The sequence below is a fragment of the Natrix helvetica genome, assembly GCF_964273705.1.
Source record: "Natrix helvetica genome assembly, chromosome: 3".
NCBI lineage: Eukaryota > Metazoa > Chordata > Lepidosauria > Squamata > Natricidae > Natrix > Natrix helvetica.
In genome coordinates, this window is record NC_138549.1 from 175,060,169 (window position 1) to 175,079,082 (window position 18,914).

Consider the following 18,914-nt stretch of genomic DNA (forward strand, 5'->3'; position numbering starts at 1 on the left):
CAGGTGACCTGTACTAGAGATTCGAACCGCCAAACTGCCGAGCTTTCTAATCGACAAGCTCTAAGGAATGATGGGCGAAAGGCAGTTCGGTGAGTTTTGTCCCATTTTACAACCTATGTGTGGCCACTGCTGTTCAGTGAATCGCTGCCGTGGCTAAGTTGGCTTTCCTTCTCGGAAGGCCGCAAAACCTTCGGATCGCAGGAGCTGACATTTCAATCACAAATAGGTGCCAGCTGCCAAGCATTTAAATATTGGTCACATGAAGGCAGGGATGTGGCCACGGACATGCCACGCTTTGCCAAGCATCTGAACGTGTGTGGCAGCAGCCAAAAGGGCCAACGCAATCCTGGATTGCATAAACAGAGGCACAGACTCAAAATCATGTGAAGTATTACTACTCTTTTATAAAGCTTTAGTAAGGCCGCACCTGGAATATTCTGCATCCAGTTTTGGTCGCCGTATTACAAAATAAAGATGTTGAGACTTTGGAAAAAGTTTAGAGAAGAGCAACTGAGCAGCCAAAAAGAAAGAGAGAGGGGGAGGAAGAGGAAGAAAGAAAGGAAGGAAGGAGAGAAAGAAAGAAAGAAAGAAAGAAAGAAAGAAAGAAAGAAAGAAAGAAAGAAAGAAAGAAAGAAAGAAGAGCAGCAGTCAAAAAAGCTAATACAATCCTGTATAAACAGAGGCATAGACTCAAAATCATGTGAAGTATTACTACTGTTTTATAAAGCCTTTATAAACTCCTGCATCCAGTTTTGGTCACCATATTACAAAAAAAAGGTGTTGAGACTTTGGACAAAGTTTAGGGAAGAGCAACTGAGCAGCCAAAAAGAAAGAGAGAAGGCGAGAGGAGGAGGAGGAGGAGGAGGAGGAGGAGGAGGAGGAGGAGGAGGAGGAGGAGGAGGAGGAGGAGGAGGAGGAGGAGGAGGAGGAGGAGAAGAAAGAAAGAAAGAAAGAAAGAAAGAAAGAAAGAAGGAAGGAAGGAAGGAAGGAAGGAAAAAAGAAAGAAGGAAGGAAAGAAGGAAAAAAGAAAGAAAGAAAGAGAGAGAGAGAGAGAGAGAGAGAGAGAGAAGAGAAGAGAAGAGAAGAGAAGAGAAGAGAAGAGAAGAGAAGAGAAGAGAAGAGAAGAGCAGCAGCCAAAAAAGCTAACACAATCCTGGGTTGTATTAACAGAGGCATAGAATAAAAATCATGTGAAGTATTACTACTGTTTTATAAAGCCTTAGTAAGACCACACTTGGACTCCTGCGTCCAGTTTTGGTCACCATATTACAAAAAAAAGGTGTTGAGACTTTGGACAAAGTTTAGGGAAGAGCAACTGAGCAGCCAAAAAGAAAGAGAGAGGGCGAGAGGAGGAGGAGGAGGAGGAGGAGGAGGAGGAGGAGGAGGAGGAGGAGGAGGAGGAGGAGGAGGAGGAGGAGGAGGAGGAGGAGGAGGAGGAGAAGAAAGAAAGAAAGAAAGAAAGAAAGAAAGAAAGAAAGAAAGAGAAAGAAAGAAAGAAAAGAAGGAAGGAAGGAAGGAAGGAAGGAAGGAAGGAAAAAAGAAAGAAGGAAGGAAAGAAGGAAAAAAGAAAGAAAGAAAGAAAGAGAGAGAGAGAGAGAGAGAGAGAGAGAAGAGAAGAGCAGCAGCCAAAAAAGCTAACACAATCCTGGGTTGTATTAACAGAGGCATAGAATAAAAATCATGTGAAGTATTACTACTGTTTTATAAAGCCTTAGTAACGCCACGCCTGGACTCCTGTGTCCAGTTTTGGTCTTTGGTTTCGGTCAAAGTTGAGAAAGGAAATGAAAAAGCCAAATGTACAGAGGAGGAGGGGCGCCAGGATTTCCCAGGGCTAAGGGCCCCAGTGAGCCTTAATCCGCCACTGACGGCACATGTGTGAAATAGTGTAGGATCTCCTGCTTGAGCAACCGCAGGGGGTCAGACTGGAAGACCTCCAAGACCCCTTCCAGCTCTATTCTGATTGATGGATTGGTTGTTTGATTGATTGATCGACGTTTCTGGATTGTAAGTCAACTCTCGTGAAGCCAACCCAGTAACATCCCTGGTGCTAGAAGGGAGTAGGGATAGTCTCTGTTTATATCAGAGGTGGGTTGTGCATGGATTCAACACGGATCGGGCGAACCGGTTGTGGTGGCGGCAGGAGGCTCTGCCCATGCGCAGAAGTGTTACATGTGCGCACAAGCGTGTGCATAAGTTAACCAGTAGTAAAAATAAAATAGAACCCCCCCCCCCCCCGGTTTATATGACAGTGGCTTGCCTTGTCGGTTTTGGTGGAGATGTCCTTGATGGTCTCATGATTGGGGTATTGTTTTGCGTTGGTTGTTTATTTGTCTGGGGTTAATCCATGTTTATCTATGCTTCTCTTTGGGATCCTTGCTGCTCTACAAGCTCGATTCCTTTTTTTTTGGCATATATTTCAGGACTTCAAAAAGGGCATCAAATGATGCTGGGGGGTGGAACAAGGAGTACAGGTAGTCCTCGATTAATGGCGGTTCGCTTAGTGACCGTTCAAAGTTTTACAACGGCACTGAAAAAAGCGATTGATGACCATTTTACATACTTATGACCATTGCAGCCTCCCCACGCTGGACAACGGGCTCACATTTATGACGCTTTGCCGCGTCCCAAGGTCACGTGGTCCTTTTTTGCCAGCCGGTTTCAACGGGGAAACCCGATTCACTTAAAGACCGGGCGACTAATTGATTTGCGGGTGCAGTGATTCGCTGAGCAAAGGTGGCGAGAACAGTCGTGAAATGGGGCCCAACTCACCTATGTCTCACTTAGTGACATGACTGTTGGGCTCGGTTGCGGTCGTAAGTCAAGGACTACCTGTATTGAATGCTAGTGGGCATATGGCGAAGATTTAAAAAGCCCAGCTTGCTGCGTAGAGTCACAAACTGCGTCAGTGGTGTCTTTGACCTCATTGGGCGTCTGTTGTACTGCCGTTATCGCTAGGATTTCTATAAAAGGGTGAGTGACAAGACAAGTTGGATGCTTTTCAGATTTCCAAAGGAACACCCATATGGTGCTGGGGGTGTGAAATCCAAATTTCTGGGAATAAGCAGTGTTCTCTTCCCCCTCTTTAAGTGTGGGTGGGATCCCATTGCTTGGAAAATAGATGACAGGTCAGCCCTCCCCTCACCCAGGCTGGGAATGGGGGTTCAAGGACTACAGTTCCCAGCCAGTGTGGAGGTCATGGGTGTTGGAGTCCAGGCGTCCCAGATCTACAACTGTGAGATCCTTGGTGTTTGAGCCTCGGTGGTTTGGCTGTCGATGTTTCATGACCCAACTAGGTAACCTCAATACAATACAATACAATAGTAGAGTTGGAAGGGACCTTGGAGGTCCTCTAGTCCAACCCCCTGCCTAGGCAGGAAACCCTATACCGTTTCAGACAAATGGCTATCCAACATCTTCTTAAAGACTTCCAGTGTTGGGGCATTCACAACTTCTGGAGGCAACTTCTGTTCCACTGGTTAATTGTTCCCACTGTCAGGAAATTTCTCCTCAGTTCTAAGTTGCTTCTCTCCTTGATTAGTTTCCACCCATTGCTTCTTGTTCTACCCTCAGGTGCTTTGGAGAATAGCTTGACTCCCTCTTCTTTGTGGCAACCCCTGAGATATTGGAACAATGCTATCATGTCTCCCCTAGTCCTTCTTTTCATTAGACTAGACATACCCAGTTCATGCAACCATTCTTCATATGTTTTAGCCTCCAGTCCCCTAATCCTCTTTGTTGCTCTTCTCTGCACTCTTTCTAGAGTCTCCACATCTTTTCTACATCGTGGTGACCAAAACTGAATGCCGTATTCCAAGTGTGGCCTTATCAAGGCATTATAAAGTGGTATTAACACTTCACGTGATCTTGATTCTCTCCCTCTGTTGATGCAGCCTAGAACTGTGTTGGCTTTTTTGGCAGCTGCTGGACACGGCTGGCTCCTATTTAAACAGTTGTCCACTAGGACTCCAAGATCCCTTTCACAGTTACTACTACTGAGCAAGGTACCACCTATACTGTACCTGTGCATTCCATTTTTGTTGCCTAAATGTAGAGCCTTACTCTCATACCTCTCTTACCTCATCAGTGAGAGAAGGGAGGGAGGTTTCTGCATGGAGGAGGAGGAGGAGGAGGAGGAGGAGGAGGAGGAGGAGGAGGAGGAGGAGGAGGAGGAGGAGGAGGAGGAGGAGGAGGAGGAAGATGATGATGATTGTGGGGGTTTTTGGTTCTCTCTGAGCTTGCTTGTTTTCTTTTCTCTTTTCTAACTAGGCTGTCAGAAATCCAGGGGTGAAATCCAGAGCTGACTCAGTTTCCCACCAGCCCAGTCAAGGGCCGGGCGGATTCCTAAACCCCAGGCTTGTGGGAATGATTCAGTCAGCATGGCGTGACCTGGTGTAAACACTTCCCGCCTCCGTTCGGCTGTCGGGGTGGAAGATGGCAATCTGCCTATGTGTTTCTCCCGATGCCCCCGAGCCATGCCAGTTTCACTCGCTTGCTTTTCTAATTCCCGAAGTGATGACAGGGGCACATTCTTCCTCCACTGAAGTCCTCAGTTTATGCCACGTTGAACGGGCAAGGGTGTTTGCATAGCCTTAGCAGCCAGGGGCCTTTTTTTCTAATGCGAAAAGAAAGAAAAAAAGAAAAGAAAAGAAAGAAACAAAAGAGAGGGAGGGAGGATGGAAGGAAGGAAGAAAAGAAAAAGGAAGAAAGGATGGAAGGATGGGAGAAAGAAATAAAGAAATAAAGAAAGGGAAAGGAGGACGGGGAGGGAGAACGGGAAGGAAGGAAGGAAGGAAGGAAAGAAAGAAAGAAAGAAAGAGGAAGGAAAGAAAGAAAGAAAGAGAAAAGAAGAAAGGAAGGAAAGAAGGGAGAAAGAAAGAGAGAAAGAAAGAAAGAAAGAAAGAAAGAAAGAAAGAAAGAAAGAAAGAAAGAGAATGGAGGACGGGGAGGGAGGAAGAGAAGGAAAGAAAGAAAGAAAAAAGAAGGGAGGGAGGGAGGAAAGGAAAGGAAGGAAGGAAAAAAGAAAGAAAGAATATGTGTAAATATGGGATTTGAGTGTTGAGCAATTTACAGGAAATGTTGAGACATTTACAAGATGTTGAGACTCTACAAAGAGTGCAGAGAAGAGCAACCAGGATGATTAGGGGATTGGAAATTGAAACATACAAAGAATGGTTGCAGGAACTGGGCATGGCAAGTCTAGTGAAGAGAAGGACCAAGGGAGACATGATAGCAGTCTTCCAATATTTGGGGGGCTGCCATAGAGAGGAGGAAGGGGGTCAAGCTATTCTCCAAGACACCCGAAGGCCAGACAGGGAAGAATGGATGGAAACTGACCAAGGAGAGATTCAACCTGGAAATAAGGAGGAATTTTCTGACAGTGAGAACCATCAACCAGTGGAACAGAAGTTGCCTTCAGAAGTTGTGGGAGCTTCATCCCTGGAGGCTTTCCAGAAGAGACTGGACTGCCATCTGTCAGAAAGGGTGTAGGGTCTCCTGCTTGGGCGGAGGGTTGGGCTAGATGACCTACAAGGTCCCTTCCCATTCTTTTATTCTGCCAAAACTTTGACATGTAATCTGTATCCTATGCCCAGGGCTTTCCACCCGGCCCATGGATGGCTCAGAAACCGGGACTAGATGGGCTGAGGGCCTGATTCAGCCCCAGGCCTCTTCAACTCAGCTATTACACTGAGTTTGCTCCTTGGTGCATTGAGGTAGTAACTGGTAACATTCCTTGGGGTGCCAAATTGCAGCCTGGAGGTCCTGCCAAGGATACGTGGCTGAGCCATTTCCCAGATGCCAAATCACCCAGCTGCAGAAGTTACAAAGGGTGTGCAATGGCGTGCAATTTCATTTTTTCCCAAGTGATGCGTGTTCAAAGCATAAAAGAAGCAATGAAGGGGAAGAGATGGATGGCTGGAGGGAGGGAGGGAGGGAGGGAGGAAAAGGAAGGGAGATGGGTAGAAAGAAGAGAGGGAGATGGATGGGAAGCAAAAAAGGGAGGAAGGAAAGAAAGAGAAAGAAGAAGGCAGAGAGAAAGGGGAGAGAGGGAAGAAGATGGGAGGGAGGGAGGTGGACAGAAGGAAGGCAGGAAGGAAGGGGGGAGGTGGGTGGAAAGATGGATAGAAAGAAGAGAGGGAGATGGATGTGATGCAAAGAAGGGAGGAAGCAAGGGGGAAGGAAGGAAGAAAAAGAAAGAAAGAGAAAGAAGAAAGAAAAAGAAGAGAGAAGACAAAGAAGAGAGAAAGGAGAGTGAGAAAGATGGAAGGAAGGGGGGATGGAGGGGATGAATGGATGGATGGAAGGAAGGGAGTAATGGAGAAAAGAAAGAAGAGAGCGAGATGGATGGGAAGGAAAGAAGGGAGGAAGAAAAGAAAGAGAAGGAAGAAGGCAGAGAGAAAGGGGAGGGAGGCGGATGGAAGGAAAGCAGGCTGGAAAGAAAGAAGGGAGGGAGATGGATGGAAAGAAGGAGAGAAGGGAGGCATAAAGGAATGACTTTACTTAAGTGGCGTTGTTATTTTATTATCCCCTTTTTATATATGGCCTGTCAATCCCACCTGCATTTTTTAAATCCTCCCAACCGCCCTGCAAGGAAGCTTTGAGAGACAAAAAGTGATTAAACTGGTTCTTATCATTATTTATAGTCCAAAGATCAAATTTGAATCCTGACCCTGCCGATCAAGGCCAACGTTCCCAACGGCTCCCTTCCTGATGCTTTCCAGATGCATCGGCTGGCGCTAAAGGAGGGATTTGGCAGGACATCCATGCAATACATAAGACTTATCTTTAAAAAAGCTCAGCCATGCAACGTCTGGCTTGGAATTCTGGGAGTTGTAGTTTTCCTCCTCCCGAAAAAGCCATCTTTTTCAACCTCGGTCCTTTTAAGAGGGGTGGACTTCAACTCCCAGAATTCCCCAGCCAGCCACTAGTACTATATTATAATACTGTACTATACGAGCACTATATTATACCAATACTACACTAGTACAATACTATACTAATACTATACCATACTGCACTATACCAATACTATACCATACCAGACTATATTACACCATACTAGTACCATACTAATACTATATTAGCACTATACTATACTAATACCATACTAGCACTATACTATATCAATACTATACTAGTACAACACTATACTAATACTATGCTAGTACAATACTATACTAATACAATACTACATTATACTATACCACACCATACCATACCAGACTATACTATACCATGCTAGCACTATACTAATACTATACTAGTGCTATACTATACTATTACTATACTAGTACAATAATATACAAATACTATACTATACTATACCATATCATACTATACTATACCAATACTATACCATACCATACCATACCAGACTAGACTATCCCCTACTAGTACTATACTAATACTATACTAGTGCTGTACTATACTAATACTATAGTATATTATACTATACCATATTATACTAACTATACCAATAATATACCATACCATACCAGACTATACTATACCATACTAATACTATACTAATACTATACTAGTGCTATACTATACTAATACTACTGCTATACTAATACTATACTACCGTATATGACACAATACGATTACTAGTACAATACTAATACTAATACTATAACGTTATACTATATTATCACATCATATTATATAGTAAAATTATTAGACTAGATTAATTTTTGATTTGTCACTTCTTCTTTTGGCTTTGTTTTCCACCATTCAGAGTCCCCCAAGGAGGCCGGTCTCAAAGATTGTGTAAAGAAATAAAAAATATCCTGAGAAAACCTGCAAATCCTCTTCCCAACCTGGTAAAGTGCCAACGTAGAGAAAGGGTTAATTCAATAACCAGGTCAAGCACATGGAGAGAGCGGCTGGGTAGATTGTAGGGTTTTATTTAATTGAAACCTTTATACGGCTGCCCGTTTTATGACCAATTCTGGGCGGCTCCCATTCAAAAGTTAAAACACACAAAACTATATTAAAACTATCAAATGAAACTCATTAAAAGGTTCAAATTACATGCTTCATCAGGAGGCTGGATAAACTCATTTACTAAACACGGCTATTTAATTATTTTATTTTTACGCATTTATTTTTATCCCACCTTTATTATTTTTTTATAAGTAAATTAAAGTGGCAAACAGACCTAATACTCCTGCCTCTTCCTATTTTCCCCACAGTCACAACAACCCTGTGAGGTAGGTTGGGCTGAGAGAAAGATATTGGTTCAAAGTCACTCTGTTGGCTTTCGTGCCTAAGACAGGACTAGAACTCACCGTCTCCTGGTGATTGGCTCAAAGTCACCCATCCAGATTTCATGCCTAAGGCGGGACTAGAATTCACCGTCTCCTGGTGATTGGCCCAGTCACCCAGGTGGCTTTTATGCTGAAGGCGGGACAAGAACTCACCGTCTCCTGGTGATTGGCTCAAGGTTACCCAGCTGGCTTTCACACCTGGTGGGATTATAACTCAGCATCTCCTGGTGATTGGTCCAAAGTCACCCAGCTTTCATGCCTTAGGTGGGACTAGAACGCACCGTCTCCTGGTGATTGGTCCAAAGTCTCCCAGTCAGTTTCATGATAAGGTGGGACTAGAACTCACTTTCTCCTGGTTTCTAAGTCAGCACCTTAGCCATTAGATCAAACAATTTGAATTTGCTCTTGAATACTAAGGTACCAAACAACGAATAGAATAAAATTAACCAAGGTTTGTGCGACTGGAGAAGACAACCGAGAGAATTGTGTTGAGTGAAATGTGTAGCCAGTGTCTATACAAGTATTTTTAAACCTTGATCCCTTTAAGATGTGTGGAACTCCCAGAATTCCCCAGCTATCCATCCATCCATGCTGGCTGCAGAATTCTGGGAGTTGAAGTCCGTTCGCCTTAAAAGTGGCTAAGATTGAGAAAAATTGGATTAGAGAATTAGTAAGTGCTATTAGAAGGAAACTGCAATTCCGTGATCATTGCTGCGCACTGATTTTCTATAACACCCGATTGTATATTTTGACTTCTTTTATCGTATCTAAAATCTATCCTTTTAGGGCATCTTTCATTCCAAGGTCGCTTCTCTTAGAAATCCAAGCCCATGTGATTTGCCAGTCAAGAGTGACAGGCATAAAAGGGAAACAATAGCATTAGAAACAACAATGCAAGATTAGACTATATTTAAATCCTGATCAACCTTGAAAACCTTTCAAAAGCAGATTCACAGCAGTTGTGATATAATACTGTTATTACACAACCTGCTAAGTCTGTTTGTCTTTTTGTTGGTGTGGCTGAGCCTGCAGTGCTGGTTTAAGGCACAATGAATTACGGAAATGCAGAAATCGGATTAATTCAGTAAACAGAAGAGTTGGCTGGGAGACCGAGGGAGGCATTCCCATCCAGGAATCTGGAGGAGAAAGCCTCACGAAGTAGACGTGACTTTGAGAATTATTTCATTTTAAAATATAGGTAGAGAGATAGAGATAAGTAGGTAGATATGTGGGTAGGTAGGTATACAGATGAAGATAGATAGATAGATAGATAGATAGATAGATAGATAGATAGATAGATAGATAGATAGATAGATTGATAGATAGATTGATTGATTGGATGGATGATATAGATAGATAGATAGATAGATGGATGGATGGATGGATGGATGGATGGATGGATGGATGGATGGATGGATAGATAGGGATGGATGATAGATAGGTGGATGGGATAGATATAGACAGACAGACAGCTATGCCTCTATTCCGGTTTCTGTATGGTTCCGACATGACATGGGAACACCCGTTCTTAAGAGGGGCTCCCATCCTACAAAGGCTTTTCCGTGTCTATTCTATTATTATTCTCTCCTATTTCTCTTCTATTCTTCTCTTCTAATTCTATTATATTCTATTCTTCTATTCTTCTCTCTTCTCTTGTTCTCTCTTCTCTTCTTTTATTCTATTCTTCTCTCTTCTATTCTACTCTCCTCTTCTAGTTCTATTATATTCTATTATTCTATTCTATTCTTCTCTTCTATAATTCTACTCTTCTCTCTTCTATTCTCCTAATCCTCCTCTATACTATTCTTCGATTCTTCTTATCTTCTCTTATTTTATTCTATTCTTCTTCTCTCTCCTCTTCCTTAGTTCTCTCCTCTCCTCTCTTCCTCCCCCGGCGGGGGCTGCAAGCCGGCGGGGCGGACCAGACGGAGAACGCCGCTCCGTCTTTCTCCGCTGCTGCTCCTCCCGCGGGGGCGCTTTCCATTCAATGAATCTCTCCGCCCCCTCCCCTTCCCTCCCCTCCCCCGCGGGCTTCCTCCGCCTCCTCCTGATAGGTCGGAGCCGGGCATTCGAAGTGTCCCCGCCGCTCTCCATTGGCTGGCCGGGCGGACCCCCGCGGAGTGGGGTGGGCGGGGCCTCCCCCTTGAAATAGGCAACCGGGCGCTCCGTCGCCTCCTCGCCCAGCTGCTCGCGCTGCCTTTGTCTGCCGACGCTGCCCGGGCGAGGCCAGGCGAGCAGCGCTCCGCGAAAGCAGGCAGCGAGCTCCGATCGCGGTTGCCTTCTCCTCTGCAGGCTGCCCTCCGTCTGGGGAAGCTGCCCTGCCTGCCGGCAGAGCCTGGGAGCTGCCCATCTCTCTGCCTTGCCTCCTGTGCAGGCTGCTGTCCGTCTGGGAAAGCCGCTACCAGAGATTGGAGCTGCGCTAGGAGAGTCCTGATCTCTGCCTTCTTTCCTTTGCAGGCTGCCATCCGTCTGGGAAAGCTGCGCTGCCCGCCAGCGGAGACTGGGAGCTGCCCATCTCTGTGCCTTGTCTTCTCCGCAGGCCGTCGTCCGTCTGGAAAGCTGCTTGCAGAGCCCAGGGCTGTGCTAGGAGAGAGCCTCTGATTCCTCTGCCTTCTCATCTCCGCAGGCTGCCGTCCATCTGGGAAAGCTGCCCTGCCCGCCAGCAGAGACTGGAGGTGCCCGTCTCTGTGCCTTCACTTCTCCGCAGGCTGTGGTCCATCTGGGAAAGCTGCCCGGTCGGCCAATAAGAGACCGCTCCAGCGCTTGACAACAGCCGGCCGTCCATCCATCCCAGGGTATGTGAATCCTTCCCTCGGGAATTGCCGCACCAGAAGTCTCGCGGGGATCAGACGGCGCCAGCTCGCCATGCCGGTGGAAACCCTCCAAGCCAGCCGTGCCATGAGCACCGTGTCGGCCACGGCGCCTTTCACCTCCGCCATGCCCTTCCGCATCCTCAACAAGGGGCCCGAGTATTTTCGCCGGGCCCCGGTCAGCACCTCCCGCAAGCTCAGCGCCGTCGAGCGCCTGGAAGCGGACAAAGCCAAGTACGTCAAGAGTCAACAAGTGGCCACCACCAAACAAGACCCCGTCCGGCCGTTGGTGCTCAAACAGCCGCTCTTCACCCCGGGGGTCAGGCGGGCAATATTCACCCCCAACCGCAAGGTCCCTCAAGTGGGGCGGCGGGGAGAAGGTGGCGGCGGGGCCAAATCCTCCCTCAACTTGGAAATCCTCAATAACTTGATCAATTTTTGTGACAGCCCCCTCTCTTTTCCCAAACCGGAGCGGAGCCCTTCGGACAGCCCGTGGCGAGTCAAGGTCCACAGCCGGAATCTGGACAGCCTCCCTTCCACCCCTAAGAAAAAGCCCGCCACCGACATGAGCAAACTCTCGCAAAGTTCGGCGTCTTCCAAGCCGTCCAGCACCGTGGCTGTCCGCCGGGTCGACGTCCGGCCCTGCGGGGTGTCGCCGGCCAGAGGTACCCCCGCCATCCAACTGTCTCCACTCCCTGCTTCCCTGGTGCCCCCCAAAAACCTGCCTGCCACCCCTCTCAGCTGCCCCAGCCCGAGGGGAGAGCCGCGGACCGACAGCGCTAAGCGCCAGACCTTGTTACACCGGTCCAAATCAGACTTGAGCGACCGATATTCGCGTGCCACAGCGGACTTGGAACGCTTCTTCAACTACTGTGGTTTGGATCCGGAGGATGTCGGCGACATGGAGATGGAGAGGTTCACTCGAGCCAGCTCAGACATTGTGTCCGTCAAGTTCCACAGCGTCAGCACCAGCAGCTCGGTGGGGACCCACTCCCGGCGCAGCACCGTCACCGTGGAGGACAAGCAAGCCGAACGCATGCCGTACGGGATCTCCATCATCGAACGCAACGCCCGGGTCATTAAGTGGCTTTATGGACTCAGACAGGCGAAGGAGGCGCAGAAGGTATCCAACGTATAGCAGCCATCGGTGAAGGGGGGTGGGGTGGGAACTCCAATGACGAGGGACGAGCCCCTCAACATTGTCCAAGGCTCTTTATTCTTGTTTGCAACGCGAGAAGAAAACAAAACAAAACATTTGTCGTCTCCAGTTTGGGGCCGCTCCATGCTGCCCATCCGTCGATCCCTCGTCTGACTTTTAACCTTAAAATCCTTCCCACCGTGGGGAGGTTTGGAATCGTGCAAGGTTGAGGCTTGTCAAGACACACACACACAAATGGAGGGGAAAATGTAACTGGGGGGGGGGAGGTTCCTTGGTATTGTCTGAGCTTGGCTGTTTTGCTTGCAGGCGTTTCGTGACCCAACTAGGTAACGTCATCTGTGCTGGAAGGGAGGGGGGTTTGCTCTCTGTTTATAAACACGTGGCTTGTCCTGTCTGTGTGTTGGTGGGTAGTGTCCTTTGTGGTTCCTTGATAAGGCTGTTGTTTACTGTCGGGGCTCTCCGAGCTGGGTGGTGTCCTTGCAGACGTTTCGTGACCCAACTAGGGAACATCATCAGTGCCAGAAGGGTTTGCAGAGAGGAGGAAGAAGGGGGCGATGAGGAGTCTGGGATCCTTGGTGCTCTCTGAGCTTGGTGGTTTTCTTGCCGATGCTTCATTATCCAAGTAGGTGACATCATCAGTGTTTGAAGTGAGGGTTTTTTTGGTGGGGGCCTAAGGCAGGACTAGAACTTGCAACCTTAGAAAGCACCAAAGTCTCCACAGTTCATTCCTGATCTGCAAATACAAATCCTTCTATTGGTTGTTGTTTACTATTGACTGGGGGAAAAAAAAAGCCCCCTCACTTCTTCCCTCACTCAAATTTTTCCAAGAGCGGGACCAGCCTCGTTCTACAATGGCTGTGGATGATGGGAGCCGCGGATTATAGAGCATCTCCTTGAGGACCCTCGTTTCGAGACCCCTGCCCCCTTTTCTCCCAGGGAAAGCTGCCCCTCAAATTGCAGTCGCCTCCAAGAAGGAGGTACACATGCCACCCCCGCTCAGATTGTGCCATAGTGCCAGCTATGTGCCATGTGGTGGCGTTCCCCACTCCTGAGCAATCGGTGGGCAGGAGAGGAAGCGAGGGTTAACCGCGCGATGCCGACAGGACGATGCCCTCGGTGTCACGAGCTTGTCCACGACGCTGCGGGCATTGTTCTGTCTTCAGCCTCGCACGGTTAACCTTTGCTTCCTCTCCTGCCCACCTATTGCTCAGGAGTGGGGAAAGAAATAACCAAGGCTATGCAATCAGAAGCTGAGATGGTTTCTTTCCAAGGGTGGCATCATGGCACCCCTTGGTGGGGTTTTGCCCTGGGAACCGAGTTTGAGCCCAAGGTGGTTGTGGGGGGGGGGGTTTGTAGCCAAAGCAACAACAGCCGCTGGGAACAATAGAAGGAGGAATGGCCAAACGAGCTGGAAAATCCCCATGCTTTTATTGTCAAGCAGGTGCAAGAATGCAAAAAAAAAAAACCCGTCTTGGCTTACGACCAGGCACAGCACAGGGCAAAATCCATGCCAGCTCCCAAGGACTCCTTGCATGCCCATGAGAAGGTTTTGGCGGCCCCTCCCATGAGAGGAAGTTTGTGGGCGTGGCTTAGGCCAGGGGAGGGACAGGTACCCACCTGCAGCTGTTGAAAAGAGGTTAAAATCCCCTCTGGGGCAGAGGTGTCAAACTCTGGCGCCTGTGAGCCTGGGGTGGGGTGGGGTGCTTAAATATATTTCCAGGGGGCCATTTATTTATTTTTAAAAAAATATCCTTTATCTATTAAAACTCATTTCCACGGGCCATTTGTTACTTAAATAAATTTTATCCTTCATCTATTAAATCTATTTCCAGGAGACATTTATTTATTAGATAAATTTTATCATTTATCTATTAAATCTATTTCTAGGGGCCATTTATTTATTAGACAAATTTATCATTTATCTATTAAATCTATTTCCAGGGGCCATTTATTTATTAGACAAATTTATCCTTTATCTATTAAATCTATTTCCAGGGGCCATTTATTTATTAAATAAATTTTATCATTTATCTATTAAATCTATTTCCAGGGGCCATTTATTTATTAAATAAATTTTATCATTTATCTATTAAATCTATTTCCAGGGGCCACTTGTTTATTAGATAAATTTTGTCATTTATCTATTAAATCTATTTCCAGGGGCCATTTATTTATTAGACAAATTTATCCTTTATCTATTAAATCTATTTCCAGGGGCCATTTGTTTATTATTAGACAAATTTTATCATTTATCTATTAAATCTATTTCCAGGGGCCATTTGTTTGTTAGATAAATTTTATCCTTTATCTATTAAATCTATTTCCAGGGGCCAACAAAATCCTGCAGGAGGGGTCCATCCCTAACCCTAACCCACTCCCACCCCCCAGCCACGCCCTAGCCTATCATGCTGATCTGTCCCTTGGAGGAATCCAGTTTAACACCCCTACTCTAGGGTTGCAGGTAGTCCTCGACTTACGACTGTTCGTTTAGTGACCCAAGTCAAACGTCACGGGAAAACAGAAGGTTTTTTCCCGCTTCGGACCGTTTGTAGCATCCCGATGGTCATTTGATCAACATTTGGAGCGACTGGCCTGTAGTTATGACGGTTTGCAGCAGCCCAGGACTGCCATTTGTAGAACCCTGCCAGCCAATGGAAGAAGCCAGATTCGCTTAACGCCCACGCGCGATTCGCTTAAGAACGGCAGTGTCGCGCATAACGATGGTGCCCGAAAAGGTCGCATAAATGGGGGGCGAAACTCACTTAGCCACCGTTCAATTTTGGAATTTTGGGGGCTCGCTTGTAAGTCGAGGATTAACCTGGGCTGGGGATGAGGGGAGTTGTAGTCCACCAAGCTTGGAAAGGGCCAGATTCGTGGCCAAATGCTTTTGCGGTGTTTGATTACTGGTTTTTTTTTTTCTTTTCTTTTTTGGCTCCCAATGATCTATTGTCTTTTTTTCCCTTCTGGAAAAAACAAACAAACCCCGATCCACAAATCAGCCCGAGATATTTTAGCCAAGCCTGGCATACATTGTGTGCAAAGGCATCCTTTGTGTCTGGGTATTCTGTAGTCCATCCTTCCTTTCTGGCCACCTTTTCTGCCCATCCTTGCCGAGAAAAACGCTTTCAGATATTATTCCGGGGGGAAAAAATAATAATGGCCTTTTTGGACATCCCAGGCCTTTTCAGCTCGTGCAGATTTAAACCGGGGCCAAAATCCATTCTTATTTTGCGAGGATGAGACGCCGGTTCCGAAGGGGGCAAGATTTCAATGGGGGGGGGGGGAAGTCCCGGGCAGTCTTGCCCGATGGTGTCAGCTGCCAGATGTGCTGGATGGAGAAATATTTATCTCGAAGGAGTCTGGCCCCTGCTGTCCCGTTATACAGGGAGCAAATTGAGGGAAAATTGTTTTTGAGAGACCAGCAGATCCTAGAAGTTGGGTCTGGAGGATACCCCAAGAGGTCATCTAGTCCAACCCCTGCCCGACGTAGGAGCCCGGTTGCCTTGGTCTGTGGTTTATGCCCTGGAGCAGATAGAATAAGCCAGATGTTTTGTGAGAAAGACGCATTTTTTATGTCTGTTATGCCATTCTTCAGATACAGGTAATCCTTGACTTACAGCTTTTCCTTTAGTGACCGTGCGAAATCACGATGGCGCCGAAAAAAGTGACTTGCGACCGTTTGCCAGCCTTGCAACCCCTGCAGCATCCCCGTGATCAAAATTCAGGCGCTTGGCAATTGACTCGTATTTATGACGGTCGCAGTATCTTGGGGTCACCCGATCCCCTTTGCTGACAAGCAAAGTCCGGGGGGGGGGGGGGAAGCCAGATTCATTTAACAACCGTGTTGCTAACAGCTGTACCGATTCACTGAACATCTGTGGCAAGAAAGGTCGTAAAGGGAGGAGGAGCAAAACTCACTTAACAACTGTCTCATTTAGCGACAAAAATCATAGGCTAGATTGTGGTAGTAAATTGAGGACTACTTATACAGTACTTTAATCCATTCCCCCAGCACTGTGAAATATCTAGAATCGGTCTTTGCCACCTCCAAATAATTTGGTTTATCCTTGCATTGCAATAATTGGTTAATTGTTCTAACTGTCAGGAAGTTTCTCCTTAGTTCTAGGTTGCTTCTCTCCTTGATTAGTTTCCACCCATTGCTTCTTGTCCTGTCCTCAGGTGCTTTGGAGAATAGCTTGACTCCCTCTTCTTTGTGGCAACCCCTGAGATATTGGAAGACTGCTATCCTGTCTCCCCTAGTCCTTCTTTCTCTTAAGCTAAACATACCCAGTTCCTGCAACTGTTCTTCGTATGTTTTAGCCTCCAGTCCCCTAATCATCTTTGTTGCTCTTCTCTGCACTCTTTCTAGAGTCTCCACATCTTTTCTACATCGTGGCGACCAAAACTGGATGAAAATATTCCAAATGTGGCCTTACCAAGGCTTTGTAAAGTGGTATTAACACTTCATGTGATCTTGATTCTATCCCTCTGTTGATGCAGCCTAGAAATGTGTTGGCTTTTTTGGCAGCTGCTGCACACGGCTGGCTCATTCCAATAATTTGCAATTGCCCCCCCCCCAAACCCACCCTAATCCGATGGCTTAATTCACACTCCATGTTTATGTTGGGGTGTGGGTGTCATTTCTCACAACCGCAATTTTGGCTTTTAGAAATTTTTATTGGCCAAGTGTGATCGGACACAACAAGGAATTTGTCTTTGGTGCAGATGCTCTCAGCATCCATAAAAAGACAAGATACATTTGTCAAGAATCATCCCACCCTTTTCCTTCCCTTTCTTTTCATTCTTTCCCTCTTTCCTTCCTTTTCTTTTCCTTTTCCTTCCTTCTCTCTTTCCCATCCCTTTCTTTTCATTCTTTCCCTCTTTCCTTCCTTTTCTTTTCCTTTTCCTTCCTTCTCTTTCCCATCCCTTTCTTTTCATTCTTTCCCTCTTTCCTTCCTTTTCTTTTCCTTTTCCTTCCTTCTCTCTTTCCCATCCCTTTCTTTTCATTCTTTCCCCTACTTAGGGTTAGGGTCTCACGTCTCGTTCAGTCCATGACTTCACCAGTTTGACTTCCGGGGAGCTAGGCAGGAGGTTTAAACCATGGTTTAATGGATGTTTCTCGTTTTTTAAAAAAACAAAACAAAACACCCATGTTGGTTAAGAGGAGGACCCAGTTAAGCCGAGAATCGTTGCAATGGGTTGATTTGGGAATGGGCACATTTTGATAAGGCTGTTGAGCCCTCCCACTGGAGAACCCCGCCCCCTCCCCTTCCCTTGTTTCTGTGGGGAAGACACTTAAGTGTGTATTGCATGTGTGTGTGTGTGTGTGTTTGTGAACAGAGATCCTGTCCTTGTATTCGAAGAACGATGAATCTGCAAATGGCTCTTCTGCTATTTATATATATATATTTTTCACCTTCCCTTGTTCGTTCTTAGGTATTTGGATGTTCCTTTGTTCTGGGGAATTTAATATGGAGGAAGTGTTGCAAAGGAGAGGGAGGGGAAGAACACAATTCTGTACATTTATTTGTATTAAAAGTCTTGTTCTTTAAGTACAACCCGTTGTGTGTGTGTTTTTTCCCCCTGTTTCAACCCCATTGGGGGGGCAGAGGAACTGAAAATTGAGCAAATTGGGGAAGGAGGTGGAGGGGGCTTCCTTATCCTTCTTCCTCTGATTGGGGAGGGGTTTGTAAAAACAGAGACGGATACCCCTGGCTTTGTTACTAGGGGACAGAAGGCTAATCTGTAACCTCCCAGCGAAGCTTTAAGAGTTGGATGGATCAATCCAGCAGGTTGTTGCTGGAGGGCAGGCTGCAAAAAGAAAGAAAGGGAGTGGGAGAGAAAGGGAGGGAGGGAGGTGGGGGGAGGAGATGAGAAGAAAGGAAGAAAGAGGAAGGGGGAGAAAAGAAGGAAGTGGGGAGGGAAGCAAGAAAGGGAGGGAGGGAGGAAAGAAGGAAAGAGGGAAGAAAGAATGGCAGAAGGAAGGAAAGAGGGAAGGGAGGAAAAGAGAAAGGGAAGGAAGAGAACAAAAGGGAGGTGAAAGGGAGAAAAAGAAGGAAAGAATGAAAAGAAAGGGATAGGAAAGAAGGAAAGAGGAAAGAATGAAAAGAAAGGGACAGGAAAGAGGGAAGGAAAGAAAAGGAAGGAAGGAAAGAATGAAAAAGGGACAGGAAAGAGGGAAAGAAGGAAAAGAAAGGGATGGGAAAGAAGGAAGGAAAGGGAAAGAAGGAAAAGAAAGGGATGGGAAAGAAGGAAGGAAAGAGGGAAAGAAGGAAAAGAAAAGGATGGGAAAGAAGGAAGGAAAGAGGGAAAGATTGAAAAGAACGTGAAGGAAGGGAACAAAAGGGAGAGGAAAGGAAGAAAAAGAGAAGGAAGAGAAAAAAGGAAAAAAGGAGAAGGAGGGAGGGGAAGGAAGGAAAGATGGGAGGGAGGGAGGAAATATTCTAAGAGGGAGAGTGAGGAGAGGGGGAAGGAAGGGAAAAGGAAGAAAGGAAAGGAAAAGTAAGAGGCGAAGGAGGGAGGAAGGAAAGAAGGAACTGGGGATTGGAGGGAGGAGGAGGAAGAAAAGAAAGGCAGAAGAAGGAAAAGGAAGGATGGGAACAAAAGGGAAGAAGAAAAAGGAAGGAATAGCATAACAAACCGAGACGGAAAAAGGGAGGACGAGAGACACAACACAGC

General features: G+C 46.5%; 1 protein-coding gene across 4 annotated transcripts in view; it reads left to right on the plus strand.

Moving 5' to 3' along the window:
• The window catches only part of FAM110A (family with sequence similarity 110 member A), a 38,961-nt gene extending 21,210 nt beyond the window's left edge, over positions 1-17,751 (plus strand). Inside the window, exons 2-3 of one of the 4 annotated variants that reach the window (XM_081949778.1) lie at positions 7,736-7,820; positions 10,725-13,267. In XM_081949778.1, the coding sequence (XP_081805904.1) occupies positions 11,133-12,215 (1,083 nt within the window). In that variant the 5' untranslated portion in view covers positions 7,736-7,820; positions 10,725-11,132 and the 3' untranslated portion in view covers positions 12,216-13,267. Of the gene's footprint in view, positions 1-7,735; positions 7,821-10,405; positions 13,268-13,450 lie in introns of those variants that run through there. The other 3 variants (XR_014175125.1, XM_081949777.1, XM_081949779.1) reach the window with 3 other exon arrangements.
• Positions 17,752-18,914: the final 1,163 nt, after the last annotated feature.